At 38.4% G+C, this 19,627-nt stretch overlaps 2 protein-coding genes across 5 annotated transcripts in view; one reads left to right on the forward strand and one right to left on the reverse strand.

The window, feature by feature from the left end:
- The window catches only part of LOC115422059 (dedicator of cytokinesis protein 3-like), a 61,609-nt gene extending 55,958 nt beyond the window's left edge, over positions 1-5,651 (forward strand). For all 3 annotated transcript variants that reach the window (XM_030138105.1, XM_030138106.1, XM_030138107.1), the window contains exons 50-54: positions 46-161; positions 926-1,010; positions 1,108-1,230; positions 1,557-1,639; positions 2,730-5,651. In XM_030138105.1, coding sequence (XP_029993965.1) covers positions 46-161; positions 926-1,010; positions 1,108-1,230; positions 1,557-1,639; positions 2,730-3,341 — 1,019 coding nt within the window. In that variant the 3' untranslated portion in view covers positions 3,342-5,651. The remainder of the gene's footprint in view (positions 1-45; positions 162-925; positions 1,011-1,107; positions 1,231-1,556; positions 1,640-2,729) is intronic.
- Positions 5,652-7,239: 1,588 nt separating this feature from the next.
- Positions 7,240-19,627, reverse strand: part of pcbp4 (poly(rC) binding protein 4) — a 38,341-nt gene continuing 25,953 nt past the window's right edge. For both annotated transcript variants that reach the window (XM_030138135.1, XM_030138134.1), the window contains exons 8-14: positions 19,124-19,198; positions 17,820-17,891; positions 15,891-15,932; positions 15,725-15,800; positions 14,666-14,715; positions 10,810-10,979; positions 7,240-7,946 (exon numbers count right to left, since the gene is read on the reverse strand). In XM_030138135.1, the coding sequence (XP_029993995.1) occupies positions 7,601-7,946; positions 10,810-10,979; positions 14,666-14,715; positions 15,725-15,800; positions 15,891-15,932; positions 17,820-17,891; positions 19,124-19,198 (831 nt within the window). In that variant the 3' untranslated portion in view covers positions 7,240-7,600. The remainder of the gene's footprint in view (positions 7,947-10,809; positions 10,980-14,665; positions 14,716-15,724; positions 15,801-15,890; positions 15,933-17,819; positions 17,892-19,123; positions 19,199-19,627) is intronic.

Here is a 19,627-nt window from a genome sequence, read left to right on the forward strand (position 1 = left end):
TTCTTCAAAGCAAAGAGAAATCATGCATTTTTTTCATGTGTAAAGGGTCTCCATCCCTGCCTGACAAAGCCAAACACAACCGTGAAGTGATGATACTGTTGCCACCTCACCGTGAGAGAGCTAATAACTCCATGTACTACAACATGGCGGAGAACGGACAGGTACTGATGGGACAGGAGTGTTTTCTGTTTGTGTGTGATATAATGCATTCATCTATTAGCATGTCTGTGTAGGTTCTCATTAGCCTACACTATCAGGCAAAAGTTTGGACTCACCTTCTTATTTAAATGGCATGAGATGGACCACAGACGGCCAACAAGTGCTCAGCATCATTTGGAACTCCTTCCAGACTTTTGGAAAACATTTCAGGTGACTACCTCATGAAGCTCATCGAGAGAATGCCAAGAATGCACAAAGCAGTAATAAAAGCAAAATGTGGCTATTTTGAAGAATCTAAAATATAAAACATGCTTTGAGTTTTGTCACACCTTTTTAAACTACATAATTCCATATGTGTTCATTCATAGTTTTGATGCCTTCAGTGAGAATTTACAATGGAAATAGTCATAAAAATAAAGAAAAACCAGGTGAGTCCAAACTTTTGCCTGGTAGTGTAGGTCATCGTTCTTCTTGGTAGTTCCTCTCAGTTCAACTGGACTTGTGTAGCTCTTTTTGAAAATCTTTCGTCTCTGGTGGGGGAAAGTGGATTTATAAACCTGCAGTTGGGAGTAACACCCATACAGACCACTCCCCCTGCAGGCTTATAAACCCAGTTTCCCTCACCAGTTATTAGAACTGAGCAAGTCTCTTGGATGAGCCGCGAAATGTTTTTAAAAAGAGCTAAACCAGTCCAGTTGAACCAAGAAGAACTACCAAGAAGATTCATCTATTAACTTCACACTGATGAAATAATCCTCTTTTACAGAACAACCACATGCAGCGTGCCTTACTTCAACAAGTTAGCCCCTGTAAGCCATGTGCTGATCCTCACATGAATCTACCAGAGAAAGGTATCGTCTGACAAAATGTAGGGCATTATATAGATGTTTGAGGGTTATACTATATGTGGTGACATGTTTTTGGTCCCCCACGTCCCCTCTTTTGCAGTCTTTGCTAACACTCCGAGCAGCTGGAGTCTGGATGGAGAGAACAGAGAACCTGTGTCCTACATGCCTCCTTCTACCACAGGGTCTATTATGCCCCCAGTCCCACCCAGGTCTTTCCCACCAGGTACTTGTTGCGTGTCATAGTTACACACTCATTATACATTACAATGGATTAAGACAGATCAGTGAATTTACTTGGTTTCTTGCTGCTTGGTCATTTGATTTTTCTTTTTTTTTTTCTTTTTTTCTTTAACCTTTATTTAACCAGGAAAACGATCCCACTGAGATTAAGAACCTCTTTTTCAAGGGAGTCCTGCCCAAGAGACAGCATGAAACACAACACATAGTTACAACATACAGTTACCTTTTAGATGTTATCCAGGATAAACATCTGAAGATAAAAAAATCCTCTAAATATTGGATCTCTTCACCATTTCTGTGTCTTTGCAGGACACTTCCTGATGCACTGTGATGCGTTTCACCACCAGAACAATGATCCCCCTCCTGCTCTGCCAGTCCGTTCACTCCGAAAGGTACAAGCCACAGAGAAGAATCGTTCTATACACTTCATAATAACAGAAATTACACTTATAAGCTGTAGTGACAGTGCAATAATGTGTTTTCCGCTGCAATGTGTAATATAAAGTACAGCATGTTGTTCTCTTTTCAACCACCAGGGGTTGCAAATATTCTTATCACAACTCAGCAATATGATAGAAATTCTTACTTTGAGTAGTTGGTACACATAATTTAGTATAGTTTATATATTTCATTGTTACTACTGAGTCTGTATTTTTTCCCCACATTTTTGTTTCTGATTTTCTTGCTCTTTAATCTTCTGTTTTTCCTCATGTTCCTCCATAACTCCTGTTTTTTCTTTATTCAGATTGAAATAAATTCTTGCTCTGATATATATATATATATATATATATATATATATATATATATATATATATATATTTTTTTTTTTTTTTTTTTTTTACAGCAAAATTCATACTACAAGGTATATTTTTATTTATAGCGCTGTAAAAATGTTATAAAATGCTCTATAGTAGGAAATTACATGATACAAACTAGATGAAATGAACACAGCGAGAGTAAAAACTATAAAAGTGATGAAATGAAAGAACTGGAAATAAACACTGTATAAATAGAAAATAATAAAACCACAAATGAAATGGTTCCAACACCTTTAACAAAGTGAAATTTAATTCTTTCCATGGTTACTTTGCCCTCACATGTTCATTGGAAGCTCCTGCTCTGCTCCACACATTGTGGACCAGATGACTCCCACACATGCTGTCAAATGTTGTAGTTATTTTTGTATTCGCTTCAGTAACAAAACTGATCCAAAATTGCCTCATGACATATCACTCTTTTTTTAAGTGGTTTTCTCCACCAAAACCATCTGTGTTACATATTGAGGTGCGCCAAATTGTATTTTTTAATATTTATTTTTCAATAGTTGGGAAATTATTATTCTGTCTGGATCTTGCATGGATGATATTACTATGAGGAGATACACATTTCTGACTCCATGGGAAGACAGGGTGTGTATTGTTAAAATTCATTGTGCCAACTCTTTTCTGTCTGTAATTAAGACACCTGCTGTCTTCTTTCCAGTCTCCTCTGCATCCCATTCCTGGCTCCCCCACCAGCCCTCAGTCAGCTTTGGGTGGCAGTAATTCCACTCTGTCGGGCAGTGCCAGCAGCGGCGTGTCCTCTCTGAGTGAGAGTAACTTCGGAGGCCAGTATCCGGACCCCGGACCGATCCGAAACGACGCTTTGGAGCCCCTCCCCAGTCATCTGTGGTCCCCCCCTGACGAGTACCTGTCCTCTCCGTACCTGCACATCCACTACGGCGGAGGATCAGAAATCGACTCTGTGGACCCGGTGCGCCCCTTCCATTACCGCAGCCCCGCTTCACACCCACACACCCATCCGCATCCTCATGCCCACGCACACCCAGGCCTGGACAGCCACTCTCACGGACCTCCGCCGCACCACCACCCGCCTACCCACGGCCCTCACCACATCCCCTACCGCAGGCCCCAGCCTCCAGCCGTGCCGCCCAAACCCTACCTGAGAGAAGGCTGCATCCCTGAGGAGGACCTGCCACCTCAGCCCATCCCGCTGCCCCGCAGGATCTTCCACTCCCCCCACAGCCACAGAGAGGACCAAGTCAAACATGCATGGGAGCAGTGCATCAGCGAAGAGCATGAGGAGACCCAGTGATGAGGAGTCTCCTGCTATATTTCACATAGAGCTTTTTACTCCTTGTCATCTTTCCTTCGTATGCACTGATTTAAAGAAGCAGCAAAAGAGAGTTAATGAACAGCTGTCAGGTGTATTTATTTGACCCTTTTCAGTCTGCTCATTAATTTCAGTGCAGATGAAGGAAAAAAAACAAGTGATTCTGAATAAATTTATAGTATGAGGCACAACTGCCGTCACTGCTCCATTAAAAAGAGTATTATCTGTTGAACAATGACAGATAACATTAACTTTGTTCAAAAATTGATATTGATTGTACACAATTGTACAACTAGTCTGTGAGCATGTTTTTCCATTTGAGAATAATATGACAGTTTTGTGAAATATGACAACCATGATCATAACCAACATGATCCAAGGTGCAGTATAAGCTGTGAACACTGCTCTTAATTTTTGCTTGGTCATTTTTCACAACACGAGGCAACTTCAGAGGGTTATATTCACAGTGAGGTGACTTCTGTGCTTTAAATGCTATAGCCTATATGAATTCTTATTTTGATAAATTTGCTACATTATAGTGTTTTCGAAGGCTTATCTCCATTATGTTTTTCAAAACACTGTTAAGTGCTCCTTAATAGTGAATCATATCAAATGGCACACTCTGATACGTGTTGCTACCAGGCTGTCATAAACTGCAGGTCTTTATGATTGGACTCTCCTCTTGGACCGGCATCTCAAGGGACTTCAGTCACTGCAGATTTCCATCCATACCATGTGTATGGAAACCAATGTGAATGTATTCAGATGAGATGTTCTATTTGTATTGCACAAGTTGCAAACCTGGTTTTTGTTCAAGTGCTTTAAGTTCAGTCTATGTTGAAGAAGTGTCTATTTGTCCCTTTTGTGTGACAAGATATCTTGAGAGGAATGAGGTTGTTTGGTAGACTGATGGGAATGTTGAAAGGAAACTAAGGACAGTGACAGACGGCCTGTGATAGTCAGGTCCCAAACTTGTCATGTGTCATGTTTCTGGTGAAAGAAGAAAGGGATGGAATGAGGACTCTCCACTTCAAACCTCAACCACCTGCTGGACACTGAACACTAACACCAACACCCCTTCTCTGTCCGTCTCAGCTTCCCTGCATCTTTTTCCTTCTTCTTATGGTTGTCAGACCATGTTCAACAGTGAGGGCTGAACTTGGACAGCTGCAGTGGCATTGCTTGCGTCTGATGACACTGTCTAGCCCCCCTCCCGGCCGCTGAGTGGCCAGTCGAGGAGCCCATTCAGACAGCGTTGGAATCGCCTACCTGCCTTAAGTGCACTCAAATGCAGTTTGACCTCTCATCCGGACTGTGAGGAGCTCATAGTTCTCCTTTTCATTCTGTTCACTATACGCTCACTGAAGGAAAAAGATATCTACCTAGTGATGTTTTTGTATGGTTTTGTCCAGCTTTGGTTTCAGATTGTTGTTTGATTTGTAGCGCTAATATTTCTTGTTCTGCCTGCAGCTCTTTCTCGATCACCTTCTGTTGTGTGAAAACGAATACATTTCCGAAAAATGCTCAATCCCGGACTGAGAGAGAGGTTTCCTTTATTTGAGCAGAAGAATGGCACTGTTTATTGCATTGTGGTGGGTTGGAAGGATATAGCTAATATTTTAACAATTAATTGTTTTCCTGGTTGTTTTTCTGCAGGTGGATGCTTTGTGTTACTGTACATCAAGTTGTCAGCTGACTAGACAACATCTATTTTTGTATGTGAGATCATCAGTTGTGTGAACATTTCAGAAAAGGTACCGAGACAGAAGGTACTGCATAGGCTGCTGTACATTGTATGGAAATGAGCCTGAGGTTAGATATATATACAGTATGTGAGTATCTATTGTGAGCTTGATGGCAATGAAGATAACTGGTGACTGAAGTGATACTCAAAATATAGGTACAATAGAATTTTTCAATGTAAATTCTGTTATTGTACATACAGCAGTATTGTGAAATATTTTTGAGAATTATTGCAAACGCCCCAAAAAGGTTTATTGTTGTTTTGTGTATATACATGTACTCCAGAGATCAATGTAATTGATAAATATCTATAATCAGTGTTTGAAAAAGGACAAATCCATTAGACTGTGGCTGTCTCCACCGTTCTTGACTTTGAGTCTTCTCATATAAATACTTTATACACTTTTCAATGTGCTTTCCTGTACATATGGTGTTAGCATGATCAAACAGTGTTTGGTTGTAAAAGTGGTTTTCCTACTCCCATAACTGCTGTGGTATGGAATTCATTAACGATGCCAAACATTAAAGACAATCTTTTATCAGCTCTAACTGTTCATGTTACCTGTGATTGGCGGAGCGGTGTTTGGAGTCAACAGGAGGGGGTGCTGTGGGTCACAGAAAAACCTGACAGTGAGCTTCAAATGGTGATAATGAAGTTTCAGCTTTGTGACCTATGGGTCGACCACCCATGAGAAAGAAGGTATTAAATATTAAAACAGAAATAAATTAAATAAAATATGGGAAATAAACAAAAAAAGACACCGTTGGAATTTTAATGGAATATGGAGAATTAGAAAATGATAGTATTTAGCAGGGAATAGCCTAAAATTGACAACCCAAGACCTTGGGAAATTATCCTTAAAAAAAGATAAATACACACACAAAGTGATACTTATCAAACTACAAGGGCGGTAAATACTTTATTAAAATACAGAAAGGATGAAAAATAATTTGTCTTTTTTGATCGGTTTTCTTCTCTTGTCCTTGTCTTGCCCTTGCTAAGTGAAGTGTTGGCAAATGATTCAGTAGCTACTAAACCATTATTTACTTCTTTTCAACACAGATTAAATGCTTAAAGTGCCTTAATACAAGGTTGTACTCCCTAAAGTACTACAAATGAATGTTTTCATGGAAACAGAAACAAGACCTTCCCTGAACAAAAAGACTCTTTATATGTTGGCCTTGTCACACGATGAACTTGAGCTGAATGACACTGAAGTTGAAGCTTGTTTGGCACAGAGAGTGAATGTCTTTGATAATAATAAGACTATGCTCTCCCTGTCTATAGCATATCCATGATGCAGTCACACACACACACACACACACACACACACACACACACACACACACAAAGAGACTAAGGATGAAAGGATTCTCGTTGCCTCTCCAGAGGATGATGATGCTGTGGTGCATGCTGATGCAGACGCTGAATTTCATTTTTACAGCATCACTGAGACGCCCCTCATTTTCCCCATTTCTATCTCATGGTGTCCTGTTCTTCCTCTTCATACCTTCCCTCTTTCTGTCTCTCTCTCTCTGTCTGTATTCACTTTGTGATTGCATTAGCCTGCTTCCACATATTTGACTCTGTTTGCGCATATTTGAATGCATGTCAGTGCATTGCTCTGTGCTATTGTTTGGGGATCATGAGCACAATGCTGTGAAAAATATCTCTCATAAATTCTGTCACTTGGAATGGCAAGAAATGATCTGGGTTATGTTCGTGAGTAAACAAAAATAACCTGGATGTGTCATTTCTTCCTCTAAATGTGCGTGTTTTTGCGCTGCTGCGTTAACTGACACCATCTTGGGCTTACATGCTGTTTCTACTGTCAACCCCACACTGGTCTAATGTAAACAAAAGGCAGAAAAAAGATAAAACTAGGACGCAGACACATTAGCCATGTCAGGAAACAAAGACTTTTAATAAATGAAACGATACTAATAAATAAAGATTAAACAAGTTGCACGTTCAAAATAAAATCCAACAAAACAAATATAACACTGAACAGTAAAGTACAGTACCATAGCACAAATTATTAAAAAAACAAAATTCCCCCCAAGACATTTACAAATTTTCTTAAAAACTTCAACAAGCAAACATAGACATTGTATAAAAGCATCATACAGTAGAGCATTTGTCAACTGAGTATAATTTACAAATTTATTGAAGGATAAATATGTGTAGCTGATCTTCAACTTGAGATACACATGTAAAAACAGAATTTATACATGTGTTTCTCAGGTGAGGTTCCAGCCCTTTTTAGTGATCAATAACAGTGATGAGGTGACAATGAAAGCAGTCCACCGATTCATGGGAAACTCACAAGTTATCTATATCCGTAAATAACTTTTAATAGCTTTATCCACATCTCCATTGGTCTCTTCTCTGTTGGTGCGTCATAGAGTAAAAAGTCAAGAGCATTTCTGCCAGCGGATATGGCTACATCAGGCGTGGAAGAACACTGCACAGCTGTCCTTCAGACACACAGGCTACATCAGTAGGGAGCAAACTTCTGTCTCTCTGGCTTTTTGATGCAGTTGGCTGAGGAGATTTTGGCGGTGTAGGCTGCCAGAGTGGTGTGGGAGGGCGCTGCGGTGACGGCCACAGCAGGGGCGGGGCTGGACAGAGTCAGAAAGGGGACGGACTTCACCCCCAGCAGGCCGGAGAGGGGCATGGCACCGTACGGGGCGCCCAGCATATGTGCCGGAGTCAGGGCACCCATGGTGGCCAGGGTGGGTGCAGGGGAGGCAGCTGGGGAGGCTGGCTGAGTGAAGGCCATGTTGAGGTCGACGGGGGTTGCCATGGTGGCTGCCTGGGCCGTAGATTTGGCTGTCTCTAAGCTATGACAGACAGAAGGGTGGGAGGACAGAGCGAGACGATTAGAGGATTATACTGTTGCTGCAACACGGTGAAGTTTCTGGAAAAATTAGTTAAACATGACGGAGCTTTGCAGAAAACACTGAATTCCAAGGTTCCCCAGATAGCAAATATTTTGGCAGTATTATGGCATACATTTGGCATTTTTGGCTTTCTTTTGGCATTATGAAAACCTTTAGGCTTAACTGTGGTATGATTAAGGTTATCCATAATAGATATGGAGGTACCAGTAATATATGGCTGAGTTATGGCACATATGTCTGGTTAACCAAAAGACTGGGCAAAGAGCAGGATCAAGTATAGCAGGGGCGTCAAACTCATTTTAGTTCAGGGGCCACATTCAGCCCAGTATGGTCTGCAGTGGGCTGAACCAATAAAATAATAACAGTGGAAAAAAGTAAAAATTAAACTATGATAATGTTGACATCTACAAAAATCTGAATAACATGAACAACTGGAAACATCTTAAGAAAAACAAGTGCAATTTTAACAATATATAATTATTATTAGATTTTTTTTTTTTTTTTCTTAATTCAAGATTTTTTGCTTAATTCAAGATTTTGTTGTTGCTTGGTTCAAGATTTTTTTTGCTTAATTCAAGATTTTTTTATCTTAATTTAAGATTTTTGTTGCTTCAAGATTTTTTTTGCTTAATTCAAGATTTTTTGTTTAATTCAAGATTTTGTTGTTGCTTGGTTCAAGATTTTTTTTTGCTTAATTCAAGATTTTTTATCTTAATTTATGATTTCTGTTGCTTCAAGATTTTTTTTTTTGCTTAATTCAAGATTTTTTTTGCTTAATTCAAGATTTTTTTGCTTAATTCAACTTTTTTTTTTGCTTAATTCAAGAATGTTTTTTTGCTTAATTCAAGATTTTTTTTTTTTTTTGCTTAATTCAAGATTTATTATTTTGCTCAATTCAACATTCATTATTTTGCTTAATTCAAGATTTTTTTTGCTTAATTCAAGATTTTTTTTTTTTTTTTTGCTTAATTCAAGATTTTTTTTGTTTGTTTAATTCAACATTTTTTTTTGCTTAGTGCAACATTTTTTGGTTAGTTCATGATATTATGTTTGCTTAATTCAAGATTTTTTTTGCTTAATGCAAGATTTTTTTTTGCTTAATTCAAGATTTTTTTTTTTTTTTTTGCTTAATTCAAGATTTTTTATTTTGCTTAATTCAAGATTTTTTTTTTTTTGGCTTAATTCAAGATTTTTTTTTTTTTTTTGCTTAATTCAAGAATTTTTTTTGCTTAGTTCAACATTTGTTTTTGCTTAGTTCAAGATATTATTTTTGCTTAATTCAAGATTTTTTTTTTTTTAATTCAAGATTTTTTTTTTTTTGGCTTAATTCAAGATTTTTTTTTGCTTAGTTCAACATTTGTTTTTGCTTAGTTCAAGATATTATTTTTGCTTAATTCAAGATTTTTTTTTTTTTAATTCAAGATTTTTTTTTTCTTAATTCAAGATTTTTTTTTTTGCTTAATTCAAGATTTTTTTTTTTTTGGCTTAATTCAAGATTTTTTTTTTTTTGCTTAATTCAAGAATTTTTTTTGCTTAGTTCAACATTTGTTTTTGCTTAGTTCAAGATATTATTTTTGCTTAATTCAAGATTTTTTTTTTTTTAATTCAAGATTTTTTTTTTCTTAATTCAAGATTTTTTTTTTTGCTTAATTCAAGATTTTTTTTTTTTTTTTAACATCTACAAAAATCTAAATAACACGAACAACTGGAAACATCTTAAGAAAAACAAATGCAATTTTAACAATATTCTGCCACAGTTTATCAGTTTATCATTTACACATGTGCATTACAACTTACATTACAATTACAAATGCACGAAACATTTAGTAACAGGTATAATATTGGTAAAATTGCATTTACTTATCTTAAGACATTTCAGGTTTACTTTTTTTTTTTTCACACCAAAAGATAAAATTGGCTGTTTTCATTATTTATAGGTTTAATATGATAGTAATTTACTAGTTCTGACCCACTTGAGATCTAATTGGTCTGTATGTGGAATCTGAATTAAAATGATTTTGACAATCCTCAATTGTTAATATCTTCAGTGTAATTTTTGTATTGCACAAATTCCTCCTAAGGGCCAGATTGGACCCTTTGGTGGGCCGGATTTGGCCCCCGGGCCGCATGTTTGACACCTGTGAAGAATAGGGATGGTATGGCATGTTTATGGCAAGCCAGAAGATTGACTAAAGAGCGGCAACATCTTATTCCATATATGGATGTGTTTTGGTTGTGTTTTGGTATATTTCTGTAAAGCTAAAACACTGCGCAAAGAGCAAGAATTTCTACTCAGAAGAAAACCCCACTTCATTTTAAAAGCATGATCAACACAAATTTTGGGTGAATTTTGGCCTCCTTTTGGCCTCTCTTTGGGTCAGTTTTGGCTACTTTTTGGCTGGATTATGGGGATTTAGGGCTTTTCTGGGACAGTTATGGCTATATTTTGGAAGTCTGCAATTAGTTTTGGGTGAATTTTGGCTTCCTTCTGGTTTGATTTTGGCTTGCCTATTTTGGGCCATTTAGGGCCCATTCATCCGCCCAGAATTTTGCCAAAATGGCATGCCAGTTTTGGGCCAGATTTAAGCCATAGTGATTTTGCTATCTGGTTCTTCTTATGTGTTACAATACAATCTAGCGTTATTCATTCCCATGTGGCCAATTACTAGCAGCACAAGGACACACCTCATTATCACTTATCACTCTCTAGGATAACCTTTAACCCCTTTTAAAGCAATGCATTTCCCCTCAGGCAGCTCTTGTGGCTATTCATTAGATGGCTGTACATGCCGGTGGCCCTTACCAGGAGGTAATGAGGTACTGGGCCAAGTTGATACTGACTGGTGTTCCTGTGATTGTGACATGACGGTCAGTTGTTCCGTCCAGTTGGCTGCCGATCTTGATCTGAGCTCCTGACACCTGCCTTATCTCATTGATCTTAGTACCCTGACGGCCGATGATCGAGCCGATCAGCTGTAAAAGAACAACACATGAGACAGGCTGATCACTTGAAGGAAGGATAGTGGATATACTGAAGAGGGTTTACAAGAACACGGTTCAATAAATCATTTGAATGTATGCAGCTTTTTTCATTGTTGCATCTGTTTATGCTGATGAAAGTGATTCTGATGAAAAGGGCAAAAACAGATCCAGAGAACAAAAGAGAGTACCGAGCTGTTGAACCGACTTAATGCAGACCACTTCAAATATTGCAATTACATTGTTTGTCTTCCGTGGATTGGTCATCCATCATGTATGTCAAAAGCACTTTTTTTTCCTTGAGCCTCCCTTAATTGCTACTGTGTGTGCACCGGTAAAAGAGACGAGAGAAGGCACATTTGCCTCTCATTAATCTGAGTGGCTAAAAGGTTATTGATTTCTCAGAGTGGTGATGACTTCCCAAACAAATCACTTCCCAAACACAGGCCAGCTAGATGCATCTCCGCACTAATGGAAATCATAATGGGAAAATAACTCAAATATATAATATACTGTCCCACCGGCATGAGCATTCTTTTTGCTGTGAGTAGATTAGACACTGACACGAGTTTTATTGCATTCCATAATACATTATCACTTTTGCTTTGTTTTCATTACGCGACCTGGACCCTTGCCTCTTAGCGACAATAGATATTTAACAGACCCGGAGCTGGAGGCTGCGTATCAGCTCAAGAGCAGGGTGTCAGGGCTCAGCGACGGGGTTATGTTGCCAGATATATAGTGAGTGGGACAGGCAGTGATGAAGTGGTTGGAGTATGTGTGTGAGCTGGCAGCTTAGCAGCGGCTGACGCAAAGGTAGAACTACTCAACACACACACACACACACACACACACACACACACAAACACACACACAAACACAGTGTCCCTGCATTTCGGATTCCTTTCCTGAGAAGTAAGCAGCCTGTTCCACAATGTCTGATTTGTCACACAGCGACCTGGCTGCTCTGCACGGCTATTATTGGCGCTGCAGTTTTATTCGGGGGGGGAGTCACAGAGCAGAGGCAGCCTCAAGAGTAACTCTAGAGACAATAGCCACTACAGACCTCAGATCAGAGATAACGTCTGGCCCTCACTGAGACCAGGAATCTCTGCTGGACTGTGGCCTTTTACACCAGCTGTCAATAGATACCAGCTGTCAACAGCACACCCATTTTGGTGCGTATGACCTCAGACAACAGCATTCCTGTTTGAACCACACTTAAAAACTCTGTACATGTTTGTTATTGCAGAGCTGAAGAAAAGACGTAGGAGACACAGTAGGTATGCTTGCTGTAGTGATAATTTTTTTCTCTCCAAATAACAGTAATGCTGTGCAGTCCTCCTGCTCTTCAGCTATAAGTGGCCTATATATTGTTGGTTCCTGCTGAGGCAATCATTTGAAAGGACACAGGAAGAAGGATGGGATGGTGAGGGTGCAGCCATTTTTCTTCCGGCTAAATCTTCCTTGTGCAGAGGTACGGTATACTGCTGACTGGGTGTAAGCAGTTTCTGAATGCATCTGTGTGTGAGCCCCACTCTCCTTCAGCACTCAGTATGTGAGCACACAGAGGTTGTATAGTCACAGTGTGGTCGGCCTGAGGGGGGACCGAGGGCTGAGGCTCAGTCATGGCTATAAGTGCTCTCTTCTGGAACAATGGCTGGAGCTTACAGCTGTCCCTGTCACGTATAGTTCTGGGCTCCCTCATTCCTCTGATGCATTGTACCACTCGCCATGTGGGGGTTTTACTTGGACGAAAAAACCTTCAGGCATTTCAGAAATGTTGCTGAAGGGTTGGGGCTGGATCATATACAATGCAGTTCTCATTACTGTAAGGCAGCAGAGTGAAAATGAATTGTATTGTCTAAAAAATGTTGTTTTTTCCAAAGCTAAGACAATGAGAGAAATATTTACAACTATGACCAAAATTTCAGTATTTTTTTTCCCCCCACTTCTAACACATATTATCATCTAAATTTCTTGGCAATTATTTATTTACTTTGTATTTTATTTTATTTTGGCTAATTTGGAGTCATCTTGTTTTACTATAATTTGAACGCACTTTTGAATTACATGTCATTTTGTGTGAATGAACTTGGTTCTACACTGTTGCCCGTAAAGTTAGAATAAAATATTTTTGCCTCTTCTCATTAAATAATTGTGACAATGGGATTTATTCTTGACACATAAAGTTTAACGGGGACTCAGGATGTGATCACTGAACCTGGGCGAAGGTGATTACTGATGTGTATAAATAGGAATAAAAATTATAGTAGTGTATGATTACAGTAGATCAGGGGTGTCAAACTCATTTTGGTTCAGGGGCCATATTTAGCCCAATTTGATTTCAAGCGGGCCAGACCAGTAAAATAATGACTTAATAACCTATAAATAATGACAAATCCAAGTTTTTCATTTTGTTTTAGTACAAAAAAAACCCAATTAAATTATGAAAATATTTACAATTTCCAAAAAAAGATGTGAATAACCTGAAAAAACAGAAATTTCATTTGAAAAATTAATGCAATTTTAACAATATTATGCCTCAACTTATTATTCATACATGTACATTACACACAGTGTTGCATAAACATTTGGTAACAGGCAGAATATTGTTAAAATTTTGGAGTTTGGAACTAAAATTTGAACAATTTCTATATAATTTCTATACATCTCTTATTATTAACACAAAACATTTAGTAACAGGCAGAATATTGTTAAAATAGCACATTTCGTGTTGTTCATCTTTGTTAATGTTTAAGTATTTATTTGCATTTTATTGTGAAAAAATAGTTTTGTAAATGTAAATATTTTCACAGCATAATCTTATTTTTTTCACTTAAATTTTTTCCACATAATTTTTCACAAAGAAAATTTGTAGTTGTCATTATTTATGGGTTATTGTGTTATTTTTACTGGAGATCACATTGATCTGTATGTGGAACCAAAATGATTTTGACAACCTTGACTGTTCAGGTTAATTTTTGCACTTTCATCCTGCGGGCCGGAATGGAACCTTTGGCGGGCCGGATTTGGCCCCCAGGCCGCACGTTTGACACCTGTGTTCTAGGTGAAACTTTTTCCCTTCCCATAAAATTTGTTTACTAATTCTAAATAGCTCAAATTGATTTTTTTTTTTAGCTCAGTAGAATTTAAGGTGCACCAAACTCAATTTTAAGACTAGATATTTGCAAGGAAAAAGTGTTTGGTTGGATTTTATGCTGAATCTAAACATTAAGATTTATACTCTAAGATTGGAGACACATTTCATCCGATCCTTGTGGAGGCTAAGTGAGGAGGAAAGGATCTTTTTCTGTTTTCTTATTGGCTGTTTTGACAGCAGACAGCGTCTAAGTAGGTCAGGGAACATGAGAGGATTTACTGAGCACTCATGGGAGTCACTCTAAGACACTGCAATTGCAGCCCAGACAATAATACGAAAGGATCTATATCAGCTCAAAATCCTTTCAACCTTGGGTTTGAGTGAGGTTAAAATAATGAAGATAATTAGTAAGTTGCCAACACGTCTCTCATCTCTCATTGATCTGATGTCACCTGCTCCCCAGCTGAGCACATGGGGGATCAGTCCTCACTTCCTGTTGTTTTTGTTGTATTCAGATGGGAAATTTAAACAGAGTAAAAAAACAAGAAATCCAAGCTTTCATATTTCTTCTCCTTACATCATTGGGTATAAGCAGCTCCTGAGATGTCTGAGAGTTTGAGTCCATCCCTGACGAGAGAAAACACAACCATCAGCTGAATGAAATTGACATATCAAATATTTTAATAATCATTTATCTCTTTTTCGGCAGTGGAGCAGCACAAACCACCACCTCCGCTGAAAAACCCTTCAGCAGAGAACTGCTAGATATAGTAAAGCAGTTAATTTCCATTTTAATGGGCCGATGTTTAACACAGCACACATTCTTTTCTTCCTCCCAGTTCCCCGAGTCGTTCACATAATAGTTTTTCTCTCTGACTCGGAGATATGAGAGCGCTATGAAGCCGCTTCTCCTCCCTCTCACTGACAAAAGCACATAATCAGTACAGCTAATGACATCAAGCTTTTACCTCTCATATCTTAAGGCTGGTTGAAAATCCGTGACATGTTACAGATGGAGAACTAATGCAAACACAGAACTCTGCAAGATTTTGATTTAGAATAAAGCACTAAAATGAATTAAACATTTTGCTGAAGAATACAAATTGCCTTTTTTTGCCGAGAGTAAAATTATACTGTTGATGGGACTGTTATATCTGTCCATTAAATATGAAGCTACATCAGGGAGACAATTACCTACAATGGCTTAGAATAAGAGGCAAACAGCTAGCCCCTCCAAAGTTAGAATTTTACATCTTGGTTGTTTAATCTGCACAAAAAGTGACAGTTTTGGAGTTTAACTGGAGGTTACACAAGATTTCTTTGCCTGAAGTAGTGACTTTCTGGAGTCTTTGCTGGTTTGCTGCCTAGCTGTTTTAGTCTTATTAGTCTTTATGCAAAGCTAAGCTGTCTGACTGCTGACTGTAGAACAATATTTAATGGACAGACATAAGATTGATCTTCTCATCTAACTCCTGACAAGAAAGACAATCACTGTATTTGCCTCAGGACAAATTTGCTGTTGGACACCATTTGTTTGCCGTTTCTGTTTGCTTGACTGTCACAACAGCTGTAATGTAATCCAGAGCAAACATTTACATACTATTATTACTACTATTTATTAGACTGCCATACATACCAGGTATGATAGTTGAAGTGGGCTGGGCTATTGGACTCAGGCCTTGCTGCATTGACAGCTGATGCAGCTTGGCCAGCTGCAAAACACAGGGTTAAAACTTCATGCACTTAACCGTAACAAGTACTCATACCATATGTAGTCATTACAATTTCAAGAATGGTCATACCTCGGACTGTGGAATGCCATATTGGTTTTGCAAAGTGTAGGCCTGCAACAAAGAATCCTGCATTAGGTAAATTACTGCAATAAAACAGCACATGCTGCCTATAAATCTACAGCTGCTTAATGGAAGTGCTTCACTGTCAATACATGCCTGTTTTTCAGAATGAGTGAAATGTGCATTTGGATTTCAGTCCAGAAGCACAGTAAGCACAGAGAATACACTGCAAAAATCAAAATCTTACCGAATGCATTTCTTTCATTTCTAGTTAAAACACCTCATCACACTTAAAATAAGACATAATCACCCAAAGAGTAATTTGTGAGATATAAGAACTTTTTTTTAGACAATAGATCATGAAAATCTTATTTCAAGAAATTTTACCAAGATGATTTTCACTTGTTCAATGGCCAGATTTTTTTTTGTTGCTTGAATTAAGCAAAAAAAAAAAAAAAAAATCTTGAATTAGGCAAAAAAAAAAAATCTTGAATTAAGCAAAAAAAAAAAAAAAAAAATCTGCCAATGGAACAAGTGAAAATTATCTTGGTAAGATTTCTTGAAATAAGATTTTCAAGATCTATCGTCTAAAACGAAGTTCTTATATCTCACTGAAAAGTTACTCTTTAGGTGATTATGTTTTATTTTAAGTGCAATGAGATATTTTAACTAGAAATAAGAGAAATACACTTGGTAAGATTTAGATTTTTGTAGTGTAGTGTTTCTAGTGTCACCATATATACATACACTATTATAAAAATAGTTGCATGAAACTACCAGAAATAGCATTTTATTATTTACACATTGTTTACCATTGGCTGAAGCTTGTCAAATAACATCATTTCAGTTTAATTGATAACAGCCCTTAGTCCTGTCATCATATTGAGCATGTTCAATATACTGCACATCCCTGGTGGATTTGTACAGAAAATGAAGACCCTGGTGTTAAAATATCACTTCTTAGCTTGTGTCTCTAATGTTGGTTGTCTGTTGGGATGGGTCAGTGTTTTTTTTTTTTTTTTTGCTGCTGTCGACACCAAATCTATCTATCTATCTATCTATCTATCTATCTATCTATCTATCTATCTATCTATCTATCTATCTATCTATCTATCTATCTATCTATCTATCTATCTATCTATCTATCTATCTATCTATCTATCTATCTATCTATCTCATTTGTTCAGCACCTCCTTCTCCTGTAATTAGTAAGGGTGGTGCGCATGCAGCCCTTCCTTGTTATGGTCAGACCAGACAGCACTTAGCTTAACTCAATTCCAACTGACGCCAGCAGTCTGGCTACTATTACCAGTGCATCCTATATAGTCATAAAGTGGAGGGGAAGACGCCCCTTTCAGTACATCAGTACATTAGAGCTGTGTTTATGTAACAAAGCCCATAAACATCACAAATTAGTTACAAAAAATCTTTCCATTTACAGCATGATTGAGCTCAATCATGATTTTTTTTATATTACATTACCCACAATTAGGGTAATCTGGGGTGATTTGTCAGGGGCTGCTGTATCTGTATCTGATATTACAACAGTATCTGCTATTGCTGTCATGGGAGGAATAATCCTAAACCCGAAATGTTTCTGGTGCAGAGCTAGGCAGGACAAAAAAAGAGACGGTAGAGCTGTGATGGTGTATAATGGCATCATGTTTCAGGAGGGGTTATAGCTCTTATGACAGGCTAGAACAATAGCTGCAGCTTACATTCAGCTGTTGTTTTTAATGCCTCATGCCAGATGATGGACTGTGTAAATTTGGACATACCACACAACCACTGCACTCACTCGCCACTCAGATCCCCACCCCAGGACTGAATCTCACCCAAGACATTAAAAATACAAGCTAATTTTTAGACTTTTGTTTGTATTAAGTGACATTCAGAGATTCTTCAGTGACTTCACAAGTGGGATAAGATGACACTTACCTGCTGGAGGTCCATTCCTCCCTGGGTGACTGAGTACAGAGGGTGGGGGGCATATTCAGATGCCTCAAACATCTATAAACACAAAAAATGTGTTGCTAGTTACAAAAATGTAATTGCATTTATAGTCAGATAGTTATGATTTTGGCATTGGGAGTAATGATTAATATGAGCAGAACTACTCATGCCTGCTGAAACACTTCAATGATAAATTTGACTCCAGTAATGAATAAAAACTCTCCAATTTCCTGTTTCTCCTGGGATTTGCTGAAGATCAAATTTAGTCTGCGATGGGCTCTCAAGGCTGCATTTTCTGACACTTTTACACACCTAACAGGCTTATGAGCTATGACTCATCTGCAGACCCTTTCCCATTCCACTTCATTTTCTCTACTGACAAATTACCCGAACATCCCTTATCACTGTGCAGCCTTTATTAGAGCCATCTCCCAGTGACCTGCATCTCGCACTGGCTTTAATTTGATAGCTTATTATGAGGAATATCAAAAACACACAACGCCATTCCATAAATTGACCTGAGTCTGATGCAGCACAAACAGTGTCAGAACTGCTGACAGCTATGCAGAATATCTGGCTGCTGCTGTGGCCAGAGGAGACGGCAGGTCTCCAGTCTCACTTGCTAATCTTGTGACCTGCTCCAGAGGGGGGGGTGGATATCTGTCCTTTCCTATACAGCTGCATCGATACACACCCACTCAGCCCCACCCTCACACTGGCTAACCACCCAATAGCCTCCAAGGAGCTACTCGAGTCTGGTTTCACTACAAAGGAGAGCCAAGATGAGCCAGTGAAAGATTTAGTCATTGGCAACACCTCCAACCTTCTCTAGTAACCATTTGGACTCACAAATGCAACTTAGCAACTATAAAAGTTAGGACTGAGGGGGTGTCAGCACAAATGTTCATCCAGTTTTCAGACTTTTAATGTTTTTGACAGGTCAACACAGGAAACAAGGGCGGAGATATGGGAAAAGACATGCAACAAAGGTGACCTGGACCATAAGTGCATCCAGAGTCCAGGTCACCTTCGTTGCAACCACAGATGTTGCAGTTCATGATTATACCAGGTCAGTCCTCGATACAGAAACTCACGTCCCACATAAAATGAATAACACAGAGAAAACTTTATTTGTCCAGAACTTTTGTTGGCGTCTGAATAAACTGTGAAACCAATCTTCTGTTGTTTGAAAGAGACAAAAACACACCACAGTTTGAGAACTGCTGTGTCAGTCTCATCAATAGGTTACAAAATGTATCAAAACATATTGCTGTCTGTCACTCTCATACCTGGTTCCCTGCGATGAGGAGGGCAGCTGGTGAGGGGCTCGGTCGATATGGGATGGTGGCACCCTTTGGAGGAGACTATCAAGTCAAAAACAGGACAAGAAACATGTTAGAAAAAAAAATTTAGTCATAAGTCACAGCCATTTTGAGTAACTACTACATACTATTACTACTACTACTACTAATAACAATAATAATAATAGTAATGATAATACATCACACTTATATAGCACTTTTTTGGACACTCAAAGACGCTTCACAAACAAACAAAACAAAAAGAACAAAGAGAACACAGGGGCTCAAGAAAATGCAAGTTTGAACAGGTGAGTTTTGAGTAGGGATTTGAAGTTTTGTATTGAGTCCTGATGTTTTGTGGGAGTGAGTTCCATAGGGTGGGGGCGGCTGCAGCGAAGGCTCAGTCCTTGGTCCATACTAATCGAGCAAATGCAGTTGAACTAGGTGCTAAAGACTGTAATTTGCTGAAATTGTATTGTGTATGTTTATGAG

The sequence above is a fragment of the Sphaeramia orbicularis genome, chromosome 7, assembly GCF_902148855.1.
Source record: "Sphaeramia orbicularis chromosome 7, fSphaOr1.1, whole genome shotgun sequence".
Taxonomy (NCBI): Eukaryota; Metazoa; Chordata; class Actinopteri; order Kurtiformes; family Apogonidae; genus Sphaeramia; species Sphaeramia orbicularis.